The sequence below is a fragment of the Suricata suricatta genome, chromosome 13 (assembly GCF_006229205.1).
Source record: "Suricata suricatta isolate VVHF042 chromosome 13, meerkat_22Aug2017_6uvM2_HiC, whole genome shotgun sequence".
NCBI classification, from domain to species: Eukaryota; Metazoa; Chordata; class Mammalia; order Carnivora; family Herpestidae; genus Suricata; species Suricata suricatta.
The window spans coordinates 2472396-2484563 of record NC_043712.1 but is presented as its reverse complement, the minus strand read 5'-3'; the positions used below and the strand labels follow the sequence as shown (position 1 = coordinate 2484563).

General features: G+C 68.6%; 2 protein-coding genes across 2 annotated transcripts in view; one reads left to right on the top strand and one right to left on the bottom strand.

Annotated features, from left to right (window-relative positions):
• LOC115276920 (collagen alpha-1(I) chain-like) overlaps nt 1–8302 on the top strand; it is a 23605-nt gene extending 15303 nt beyond the window's left edge. The window contains exons 11-14 of the mRNA XM_029921035.1: nt 5109–5303; nt 5459–5520; nt 7616–7795; nt 7898–8302. Coding sequence (XP_029776895.1) covers nt 5109–5303; nt 5459–5520; nt 7616–7795; nt 7898–8302 — 842 coding nt within the window. The remainder of the gene's footprint in view (nt 1–5108; nt 5304–5458; nt 5521–7615; nt 7796–7897) is intronic.
• RXRA (retinoid X receptor alpha) overlaps nt 1–11758 on the bottom strand; it is a 69974-nt gene extending 58216 nt beyond the window's left edge. Inside the window, exon 1 of the mRNA XM_029921151.1 lies at nt 11673–11758. The gene's annotated coding sequence lies outside the window, so the exon portion shown is untranslated. The remainder of the gene's footprint in view (nt 1–11672) is intronic.
• Between the last annotated feature and the right edge of the window lie 410 nt (nt 11759–12168).

The window sequence follows — 12168 nt, the reverse complement described above, 5'->3', positions numbered from 1 at the left end:
GGGGGGGGGGGGGGGGGGGGGGGGGACATCGAGGCCCAGCAGGGTCCCAGAGGGCAGGTGGCTGTGCCCCGACCCGGCCACAGGCAATTCTCAGACACCTAGGAGCAGGCCGACCTCAAAACCCCTGCTCCCCCCGTGCGACAAACTCCCCCAACCGTGCAGACTCCAGGGCAGGGCCGGGCCCCCCTCGCCCCCCCGCCCCCGCCTCAGTGCTGTGGCAGGGACTGCGCCCTCCCAGGGGCAGCACGCCTCAGGCAGAAGCTGGGCGAGTGCCCCGCCCTCGGTGCCCCTCCTTCAGACCTGGCCGCTGAGGGCACTTTAAAAAAACCTCTCTGGGGACAACTGCTGGCCCAGCCCTCCTTTTGGGCCTCGCCCTGCCCCCAGTTCTGGGCCTGCGCCTCTCCCTCCTCGCCCCACCCGGCGCTGCAGCCCCCGGGAGGAGAGAGTGACCCACACCGACCAGCAGCGACCCCCGGGCCGGCCTGAGCCACGAGCACCTGAGCATCACTCACCAACCCAGCCCTCCCAAGGGCAGGGTCGGGGTACCGAGGCCAGGAAGGGGCGGGGGTGAGGGTGCTGCCCGACACCTCCCAGCCCCATGGCGAGGCCATCTGCCACCCAGCTCACAGGCACTCCCTGCCCCCTCCACGCGGCCCCAGCCGCACGGCACGGCCCACCCGGCGCAGCTCATGCTGACCCAGAGAACCCGCAGGGCCTGGGCCCCCACTTCTTCGGATGAGGACGGACCCCCGCAGGAGAAAAGAGAGACCCCCAAAAGTAGAGGGCCTCCCCAGCAAAGCCATTGCCCCCCTGGCCCTGGGGTGGTGCCCGAGCACCCTGCAGGCAGAGGGGAGCCCGACGTGGGTGAGGGCTCAGGGATGCCAGCCCCAGCCCCGCCCTGGACCCCTGGGAGAAGGATACACACGAGGGAATCGTGTGCCCTGGGCCTTTCACACTCGTGCGTCAACGAGAGCAGGGGGGCCGGTCTCCCTGGAGAAGACTCTGGCCCAAACTCACCAGGACGCTGGGGCAGGCTCCCAAACGCCCCCAAGACGCCTCCCGTGGCCCCTCAGGCCCCCCGAAGCCCGGAAGGCCGGTGGGAGCCGGCAAGGACAGTCGGAGTGCACGGATTTATCTAGAGAAGAAGGCGCAGATTGAGGGCTGATCATCGCCAGAGGCACTCAGAGGGCCAGGGGCACGGGAGGGCGGTCTGACCCAGGTCTGCGGCTCCCAGTGACAGAGCCCCTGAAGACAGGTCCGGCAGGCTGCCCAGCGCATACGTGGGGCGTGGGGTGCACCCATGGAGGTGACCCAGACACTCTGAGCCGGTGGGCCTCGACCTGAGGGCGCATTAGGACGGTCGGGAGCCACCGGGAAGCCTCAGGGCCCCAGCACACCCCTGCGGTCATCTCGGAGGACATATTCGCCCCGCACTTCGTGAACCCGGAATGCCTCCGTCACCAGGCTGCTGAGGACAGAGGACACAGGAGACCCTGAGGTGGGAGCAGCTGACAATTCTGCACCCGCCAGGATGACGGCAGACGCAGCCCCCTGTGCAGCTGTGGGTGGAGGCACCCAGCAGCAGGGGCAGCGGGGTGGGGGGGGAGGACCCAGCCCCGCACCGCACGTGCCTCGTCCTGCCCCATCCTCCCTGGCAGATGCCCCAACCCACCGCAGCACACCACGCCCTCCTGCCAGGGCGCAGACTCCTCTCTGCTGAGCCCCGTTTATTCAGCCCATCGGGGTGAGCATGCCGGCCACACGCACCACCGCCTTCCTGGGTAGAGGTGGGGGGAGACGTTTCATGGAAGCAAGAGGTCGTGGTCGGAGTCCCGGCGCCATCCCCGCAGGGGCCTGGGGGCAGCTGCTCTGAGGCAGCACCTCCCACTACCCCTCACCCCGACCCCATCTGAGTCGACGCCTGCGCATCCCCTTCCCCCAACCCGCAAGGACTGTGGATGTGTGTGGCCCTGTCCCCGAGTCTCCCCATTGTCGCCCAGCCCAGCGGAGATCGGGAACCTTATCCGGGTCTTACCTGAGAGGTCAGGGACTTACCAAAAAGGTCCCCTGAGCCGTGTAAACAGATCACGTTCCAGAGTCACCCCTTCCCTTCCCGAGCCTGGCATCAGCACACAGAAACCCCCCCAGCCTCCTGCCCAGAGACAGACCAGAGAGGCAGACCACCTGCTGACCTAGAGGAGGAGGGGTGTGCCCAGGCACCACCCCGAAGAGGACCGGAGAGCCCGGGGCGTGCTGGGGACATACGGGTTCCACGAAGCAGACAGCGGATCTCCGAGTACAGCCAGCGCTCTAGGAAGCAGGTGGAGGTCCATTTAACGCAAGGACCGTCCGTGGCCAGGCCACGAGAAGGGAGACCAGCCTAATGCGGACGGGTGTGAGCACAGTGCACGCCTACAGCTGAGGGCCCCCGGGCGCCCCAGGGCCCCAAAGCCAAGCCCACCAGAACCTGTGCGTCCCAGGGACGTTCAGTAGCACGCCTCCAAGAGCCCTCTAGTCTAAGAAAGCAAGCGTACCTCTTCCCCCACGGAGCCAGCTCAGGGGTCCCTGGCCCCCAGAAGCCCCAGCTATGGGCCCGCCCCACTCAGCCTGCACCACGTGGCCAGACACCGTGCTCAGCAACCAAAACCGCAGGACGCAGCCAGGTGTACAATGCCCAGCGATGCCCACGACAGGAAGTGGGGCTGAGTCCCCGGGGAGAGGGAAGAAAAGGCAAGGAGGAGACCGGACAGCAGGCCCACCGCCGCAGGCCAGGGGAGACTGGGACAGAGAGCAAATGTGCCCCGGCCCCCACGTCAGGTGACTGAGCTCCCGCCTCCCCGCCCAAGAGGCCAGCTGAGGCACTGACGCCCCCAAAAGGCGTGGAGCACCCCTGCTCTCCCAGCTGACTGCCGAACAGCGAGCAGGACCCTCTCTGTGCCCCCGCGGGCCGCACGCAGGGACATCAGGAGCTGAGCGCTGGGCGGCTCCCGCAGGTGACACCACACACCGGCCCCCCGCCACCCCCACAGCACCTGCACCCGGGGAAACCGACACTGAGCCCGTCAGCAGCCGGGATCAGCTCTGAACCTCGAAAAGAAACAAGAGAGGCCCGGCAGGAGAGCGGCTGGGGGCTGGGTGGTCCCCTCAGTCTGCAGCGGGGAGGGAGGGGCAGGGCTGCACTGCCAAGCCCTGCGGGCCTGCAGAGAAGACCTGGAGTGGGGCCCCGGCTCCCTCCCTGGGGCCTGAGGTGCACCCGGGATCCCGAAGCAGCCTTCCAGACCCCTGAGGGTCCCAGCACGCAGCCACCTGGCTGGGTGCCACCACCTCCCTGACCTCCTGACCCAGCATACCTGCCAGGGATCCCAACGTGCTCACCTGGAGTGGCACTGCCCATCCAAGCACAGGCTGCCCGAGGCCTGGGGGCCGGTGGCAGCTGGCTCGCCCCCCTGGTCTTGCCAGGCACCCGTCAATCCACCAGGGCAGCCCCGCGAAGAGGCCCTCTGCCCCTCAGCCCCTGGGCCCAGAACACTGCCCCCTGCTGCACCCGAGCCCTGGCCACCCTTCCTGTGTCACACCCGGGACTCTCGCTGCCCCCAAGCTGCTTGTGAGACCTCACGCACCTGCAGGGCTGCCTGGGCTCCGGCTCTCCGGGCGCTAGCAGTGCAGGCACGACAGGTCTCCAGACCAGTGGGAAGCCAGACTTCAGCCCCCCGGGCCCTCTCCAGCCCCACACGCGGAGCACACGCACACACATGCACACACACACAGAGACCAGACCCTCCCCCGCAACCCTCACTCCGCCACCAGAGACGCCCGGCCTCACACACCTGCTCCGACGGCCCTACTGTGCACCGTCCCCTCTCATCCGGACGGTCCAAGATTCATTCCCGGCAGCAGATCGGTTCTTACATCTCAGCCTTGATTAAAGAAGGCCGCGCAATGACATTTTTAACAGCGATGGCCTGTTCTGAGGGACGTGGCTCCACCACCAAGGGAAACACTCCCAGGGGCCTGGCTTGGAGGCGGCGCCCCTCCCCCGCCCTCCAGGCACCTTCTCTTCAATTTTTAATCCGTTGATGAAATATTCACAGGCCAGGGACGTGATCCCATTTCTCGAGGTGTTGGTTCCCTGTCCCCTCCTGGGGCTGCCCCAGCCAGGAGGACACCGAGCTCAGGGGTGACGCGGTCAGGGCAGCCTGCGGGAGCAGAGCCCACTGGGCAGAGACTGAACGCCCGCACCCCCGCCCCGCCAGCACCCTGCACGTGGCCCGGGCTGTGGCGGCTTCCTTCCCGCGTGTCCCGGCTCTGGGTGCCTCATGAGCCGTGCTGATGGTCGGGGGCTTCCAGTGGGCAAGTCCTTGCTGGAGGTCTCCACAAGACCCCCACGGCCCCAGCCCTGCCGTGGCTGGACCTCCGACACCAGTCCGACCCTCCAGAAGGACCCGCCCGGTGGCTAGCACTGCAGACTCCGAAGCGAATATCACGGGACCCGGCCCTACTGCTGACACCCCCTCACGGTCGAGCAGCTGTGCCTCCAGGTTGAGTGCACTGTCCCTCTTACCGGAGGGGACACCGAGGCAGAAGAGAGCCCTGACCGCCGTTCCTGGGCGCCTGCCCAGCCTCGCCAAGGAGCAGGGCCATGGCTGGGCGGGAAGAGCACGCAGCTAGCCGCTGTCCAGGGCAGGCCCTCGGCCCCTCATGGAGCCGTTCAAGCGGCGGCAGGACCCTCGGCCCCCTGGGCTGCGTCCCCACCTGGCCTCCCCCCACCTCCACCTCTCAGCAAAGAACAGAACATCCCAGATGAGCAGCCCTTGGCAGGGCCAGGAGACTCCCACCTGGAAGGAGGGGAGGGGAGGAAAGGAGGAGGAAGGGAGGAGGAAGGGGAGGAGGAGGAGGGGGAAGAGGAAGGGGAAAAGGAGGAGGGGAGGAAAGCAGAGGACAGACAGGAGGGGGAGGAGGGGGAGCGGCGGCAGCCGGACAGGCAGAGCAGAGCCAAGCGTCAGCCCAGCCGCCCTGAGAGCAGGGTCCCCACCCAGCAGGTGGCCTCCACTGCCCGGGCAGGTACGCTGAGCCAGGGCCAGAGGGCACCCTTCCTGCGCCTTCGCCAGGTCCTTACGGACAGAAGCCACAGGCCTCCAAGGAAGAGCGCGAGCCCCTCCTGGGCGCCCCCCCCCGCCGCCCCCCACAGCCTACAGCCACTGACACGCTGTCCACAGGATTCTGCGCCGCCTGCAGAGGTGAGGACACAGAGACGCCCAGGGGCGAAGGGCCCCCAGAGCCCCAGCTGGCAAGTGGGCGCCAAGGTACCAGCCCAGGGTCTCTGATGCCCACCCCTCCCCCACCGGCCTCACCCCCTCCAGCCACGCAGGCCTGACACTGACCAGCTGCCCGGCTGCCCTGGTTGGTTGTTCAATCAAAGTGCGCAGTGGGCATGACGCCCCCTGGGACCCCCGGGCAGACGAGCCCGCCGGCCATCTGGAGGGCCTGCTCTTCCTGCCTGCGCGGGCTCTGGGCAGAGGCGTGAGTCAGGGCTCTGGGGCACGGGCAAGGGGCCCCGCAGGGCCAGCGACCTCCCGGCGGCCCCGGGCAGGCCGAGATGGCGGGGGCCTCCCGCCCGCCTCTGCGCAGCCTTCCTGAGCGGCCGGCACCCACGGGCTTGGCTCTGCGGACTGTGTGCGCAGCTGCCGTTCTGGGGTATCCTGCAGCCAAACGCACACGCAAACCCCAGGTGGGACTCCGGACCCCCAAGCTCGTGAGACCCGCCAGCCCGCCAGAGCAGTCTGCCCAGCTCGCGCTCCCCCCGTGTGCCTGGCCTGCCCCACGCATGCCCACCCGGCGCTGGTGGCAGGCCATGCGTGCCCATGGATGCTGGTGCCAGGCCACACGTGCTCTCTGCACGTGAAGAGCTTTAGGGGCTGAGGGGCCCCTGCCCCCTGCCCAGCCCCTGTGGTCGCCGCCACCAGATGCAGGGACTTCGCGCCCAGAGGCTCGCCTCCCTCGGCGCCACAGAACCTCAGAGTGACCGGGCACCGCCCGCCCCCCCTCAGCTGAGGTGCACCAGCACACAGCCTGCTTTCTTCACTCCCTCCAGACACCAGCCCCCCCCCCCCGGGAGAGCCACCCAGAGGCCCCATCCGCGCCACACTGCTCCGCCCACGGGCATTTTCTCCCTGCTGCCACCAAACCTGGCCAAGCCCCTCCCCAAGGCTGAGGTGCCCCTGTGGGAAACACCAGCAGCGCACACCAATCCCGGGGCATGGCCAGGGCTCCGGGCCCACCCAGGCCAGGGGGCTGGGGTCTGCAGGTCTGGCCAGACCCCCAGCGGGCAAGCCTCCACAAGGGCGCTGGAGGGGCAGGGGCGGTGCTCAGGGACACCCTGCCCCCCCAAAACCAGAGCCCAGCCCGCGGCGGATCACCAGGCACCACCCACGGGCCGCACAGCCGGGCCCTCGACATGCCTGCGCCCCACCCCCGCGCCCCTCTCTGCAGTGAGACAGCACAGCCCCTGCTCATGCCGGACAGAGCCGGGGTTGGGCGGAGAGTCTCCCCTCACCGGGGCCCGGCTGCGTCCCCCATGTCCAGCATCCCGGAAAGGCGTCCCAGCAACCACTGAGGGTCAGACAGCACGGAGCTCCGGGACTCCCAAACCGGGTGTGGGTCCGACACACGGGAGTGACCTCCCTCAGGAAGGGAGGCGACTACCTGAGGAGGGGTCCCCACTGCCGCCTGCTACCTCCCCATCCATGGTGCATGTGGCTCCCCCACCATGACCCGCCCCACCCACAGCCGGACGCGCCAAGCGCCACCTCGCCTTCCTCATACCCATCCCCCCACAGACACCGTGCTCACCACGCCAGCAAAGCCCACTGCCACCTGTCCGTACCCTCAAGCCCCACATCAGCAGACCTGTGGGCGGACAAAGTGTGGCCCCTGGAACCTTCTGGGCTCTGACTGCAGACCCCGGAGTCCCAAGCCTGAGCATCAATGTGTGCCTCTCTCCCCGTCTCCACGGGGCCTCCCGAGGCCCCCACTGCCCACCCAGAACGCTGGACCCTGCCCCCACCACACCCCACAAATGGCACCCCTACCTGGGCCCAGACCTCTTGGGCAGCTCAAGCCCCCGGAGCCCCACCAGGGCCTGCAGCCATGGCTCTGGTGACAGCCCAGGCTCCTCAGCCACCTCCCCACCCCCCACTGCCTCCTTGCGGCCTCCAGACCATTCTTACCAGCGGCCAGGGTCTCTCCCGTAGAGTCCTGCTTCTCGCCGAGGGCTTCGCACGGCCCCACCCTCACCCACCCGGTTTTGCCTCCCCCTGCCCCCGCTGCAGGGCTGGGCCCGGCACCGGCCTGCGCACTGAGCCCTGCGGGCCAGGCTCGCTCCCGTGTCAGGGCCTTTGCACATGCTGCTCTCAGCCCAGAGCACTCTTCCTGCCGGGTTCCTCACGCTACCTCTTCCCGCCCCGCAAGCACACCTCGGACATCATCCCACATACCCAGGGCTTGACCATAGTCGCCGCGGGCCCCAGGCCGTCCTGGCCTAGCCCCTGAGCTCCTCTGGAAGTAGGGGTGCAGGAGTCAGAGCAGAGCCTCCTGCTGGAGCCTTCCTCCTCCGCAGATGCCCCAACACTCCCGTGGTGGCCCCGGGCGCTCTGGCTCCCCCGCCGTCCGGGCGGAGGGCGTGGTGCCTGCCCCCCGCTCTCCAGACTCCGGGGCGATGAAGCCCCAGGCTCCGGGCCGTGGAGACAAAGGCAGGCCGACCGCCAGGAGCCCGCGATTAACCTCGGTCAACACCACGGTGAGGTGGGTCGTCCTCCCCCCTGATTTGCGTTTTTATTAAATCACGATGGAAAATTAGACATCTTCTACTTGTCTCAGTCTGTAACCCTTTCTCCGCCAGGCTCTGCGCCCCACTGCCCATGCCATCGGCCCCCGGGTGACATCTAGGCTCCCACCTCACCGCTGCCGGCCGACCACCTCCTGGGCACCGCCAGGGGCCCTCCGCCAGGCCCGGGTCTGGCGCGGGGTGCGCAGCCAGGAGGCGGCGGCTCAGACTCTCCCCAGGGGCCTCAAAACGCCTCCCCTTCAGACCTCGGTTTCCCCCTCCTATAAAACAGGCCCGTCCAGCCTGACACTGCCCCAGCTCGGCCTCCCAAACACCCCCGAGGGCTCGCGCCGCCAGAGCCTGGCCACGCTGCACGGCTGCCCCCCAGCGGCAGCGCCCGCCCTCAGCCCGTCTCCGCGAGGTTACAAGTGGCAGAGGGCCGAGGGCAGGGGCAGCCCAGACCCCAGGAAAGGGGGCTGAGTCCTTGCTGTACCTGCTGGGAAGACGTGTGGGTGCCAGGCTCAGCGGTCCCAGAGCACACGCCCCCGTCCACCGGGAGCCCCACCAACAAGCCCTCCGAGGCTGAGGGGACCAGGGCGACGTGGCGGCGGGGCGACAGCAGTTGAGGGGTCTGTGGGGGTGACATCCAAGTGAGACCAGAGGGAAGGAAATGGGCCACAGGGTGATGCAAGGAAGAGCATTCAGGGAAGGCACAGCACGTGCAAAGGCCATGAGCAACGAGAGGGCTGGGAACATTCTAGCAACAGCAAGCAGGTCAGTACAGCTGGTCCCTGCTCCCCACCCCCCCAGGGACAAGTGCCAGGGCCAGAGCTTGGACTTCACCCTAAGGACCGTGCCAGCGTGGGAGAGAGCTAGAAAGCACAGCACAATCAGGGCCGAGCAGTTTGGAACAACTGTGCACTGCGAGCAGGTGGTCCCCGACAGCACAGCACGCCCCATGAGCCCCCCCAAAGCTGCCCACTCCCAATTTCGTCCCTCCCGGGGCCGCCAGATGCAGGAGACACTGGGCCTCAGGCGTGGGAAGGAGCCTCCCAAGTGGGGGTCATCACGGAGGGCTTCCTGCAGGAGGGGGCATCTGGGCACAGCAGGCAGAGCAGGGCAGCAGCACTGTGCGGCACCTGCTCCCGCTCCTCTGTGCTGGGAGCTGACCCGGATCTGGTCATGAACGAGGCGAGCGAGTCGGGACTCTGATTACTCTTCCCTGTCCCTCGTCACGCACTGTGCATCGACGGTGAGTGGGGGGCGGCACATTCACTTCGGCTTCTCCCTCCTTGCGCGGGCCACCCCCACCCCGCGGGAGAACCTTCTTTAGCTCACATTTCACAAATGCCTGAAGGGATCGAGCAGGCAGCTGGCACCGTGGGGGGGGGGGGGGGGACTCTAGCCACCAACAGACGCTGAATCGGGACCCGCCAGGCGCGGCCAGGCCCAGAGCGTGAGGTCAGAGTGACAACGTGCACCCACCAGACCCTGCCTGCGGGAGGCCCCCAGCCCCGACTACAGCCCCTCAAACCCCGGCCCCGCGTCCCGACGCAGCCTCCCCCCACCGCTGGTGGCCACGGGGACCCAAAACCCCATCTCTCATTCGGCCCACACTCTCAACCTCCTCCCCAGCTCCTCCCCCCCAGGAGCAGGTGCAGACTCGGGCCGTGCAGACTGGGCCCCGGGACACCCCAGCGGGGGCTGGTCTCCCCACCTGACCGTCCGGAAACTGAGGCCCCTGCCCCAAACCGCCCCCCACCGTGCGCTCACGGATGACCCCCAGGTGCATCCTTGCCCATCTCCGCCACGCACACTGGACTGGGCAGCTGAGGCCTCGGGGGGCTGGAGGCACCCGCTCTGAGGGGTTGGAGCAAGGTTCCTGTGAACCCCAGCGCCCCGCCAGGCAGCCCCAGGCCCCAGCAGGCCGGCCCCCACTGGAGGGCTCCAGCGCTCCCTTCCACACGCACATCGACCGTGGGGTCCAGCACAGACACCGCGGGGGGCTCCAAGCCCCTTCCTGCCCCTACTGCCAGAGCCCCAGGCACTGCCAGCGAGGGCTGGAGGAGCCCCACCCGGGAGAGCCCCCCTCCCCCGCATGCGTGTGCACTGGACAGAGCAGGAAGCTTGCGGGGGAGGAGGTGGCAGTGGGGGACCCGGAGGCAGAAGCAAGCCTTGCTCCTGAAGACCGAGGGGCGTCCCGCATGGTGGCAGGAGGGGGGAGGGGGGAGGGCAGAAGGAAAGTCAAGCCAGGAGGCAGTGAGAACTTCGTCCTGTGAGCACTAAGGAGCCACAGAAGGTGGTACACAGGGTAAGTGCAGTCCGGGTGGGGGTGGGGACACACCCTGGCTCCAGCCCCAGCCCCCCACCTCCTGCTGGGGACCCAGGGGCAGGGAGCAAGGAGCTCCACTTCCCACCTTGGCAAGAGAGATCTGGGCCCGTGACAGATGCCCAGGCTTGGGGTTTTTGTACAGAAACCTCTGGTTTCTCCTACCCGCGGCTGCTGAGTCAGGAGCACCGGGGTAGGACCCGAATCACAGGCCCTTCCAGCAGTGCGGGCAGGAAGCCAGGTCCGCTGGCCCCAGGCCCCGCCATGTGCCTGCTGCGTACTGGCCAGAGCCCTGCCGAGCAAGCCAGCTCCGGGCCCCCTGCTGCCGCGGCAGCCACCCCTGCCCCCAGCCCGGGGCCCATAAGCCACACCATCCTCACTTCACAGAGCTGGAAGAGACCCACCCACCCCAGGGCTGGGGAAACTGAGGTGCAGGATGAGCCAAGGTGGACTTGTCCACGTGTGGCCCAGTGGCCTCCCGGGGCATGGAGCGGGTGTGGGCTGGCAGGGACCCTCAGAGAGCGGGGACACCCAGCTCGGGCCAGGGGACCAGCTGCAAGGGTGAGGCAGCCCCCTGAGACCAGGCTGCAGGGTTGGAGGAGCAGGGGCGGGACGCCAGCCAGAGGGAAGGGCCTGCTGGAAGGCTCAGAGGTGGGAAGAGCAGGAGGCTGGCTCTGCCAGCGGGGACCCCCACGGGAGACTGGCGAAGGGCAGGAGGGCACTGCAGGAAGGACGGCAGGAGGGCAGGGCACGTCACAGCTGCTGACCAAGCCCCCACCCCGCCGCCTCCGGGGAGAAGCGCTCTTTCCCACGGTTACAAAAGATCCTCTTTGCCGGAAGAAGGGGAACCCAGCCCAGAATCACCCTACTCCGGGGCCCAGGCTCACCGCCGGCAGCTGGGGGCCGCACGCTCCACGGGGGGAGGCCCATGGGGACTGCACAGGGGATGTAGCCCCCAGGTCCATGCCAAGGTCCCACCTGGCGGCGGGTCTGGCTTCCACCCCTAGGGGAACGCCCCCCCCCCCCCAGGGGTCAGACCTCTCACCCAGCCCGACACTGGGGACCCCACCCTCCTGGCGCCACCGGGAACTGAGGGCAATCCCTCCCAGGCCCAGGCGCCAGGGCGAGAAACTGCTCTCCCCACCCCCCTGACGAGGACACCAAGGCTCGGAGGGGCCCTCAGCCACCACTCGCCCCTGCTCGCAGGCAAGAACAGAAGGTCTGGCCAGGCTAGGTTCCCGCTCACGGCCCAGCGGCCCAGCGCCACCACCGCATGTCACAGATACCGAAGTCCCGGCTCCGGGAGGGCGATGGGGGCCCAGGTCACGCAGCTGGGGTGGTCTGAGTGCGAGTCCGGCTGCCCCAGCACCCCGGGGCCACCCAAGCCACACGGGGCTTCCCAGGCCCCAAGGGGCCCCACCGCCCAGATGCCCCTGCCCACGTACGCCACCTCCCCAGGGCAGGGCAGAGAGAATCCCGTAATCTCTGCGCCTCTCCAGGGAGGGGGCGCCCCCCACCCACCTCAGCTGCGGGATTCGGTCTGCTGGCCTCTAATCGAGGGGTCACCGACAGTCCTGGCGCCCACAGGCGCACACACGAGTCACCCACGTCACCCACACCACCGGATGTGGGCAGAGGATGCGCCGGAGCCAGCCAGGGCAGGAAGGGCTGGGGGGAGGCCGGGCAGGTCCGTCCTCCACCTCCTGGGGCCAGAACCCCCCAGACCCACGAGGCAGGATTGAGCGCTACTGGGGCCACCCACGTCCACCCGGGGGACCACACAGGTGCCCCGCAGAAAACAGGGGCCCGCAGGCTCTGCCTGGAGCTCACCCCGCACCGTCGGGATGGCAGAGGGTCCCCATGGGGCTCAGCAGGGTGATGCCCAGGACCACCGGCTGCTTGGCACCTGCCATCACTGCCGATGACCGAGAGGCAGACTCAGAGCAGGCACCCCCGTGTGGGGCGAGCCGGCCCACACAGCCCCACACCAAGTCCGCGTCCTTCCTCTGTCCTCAGT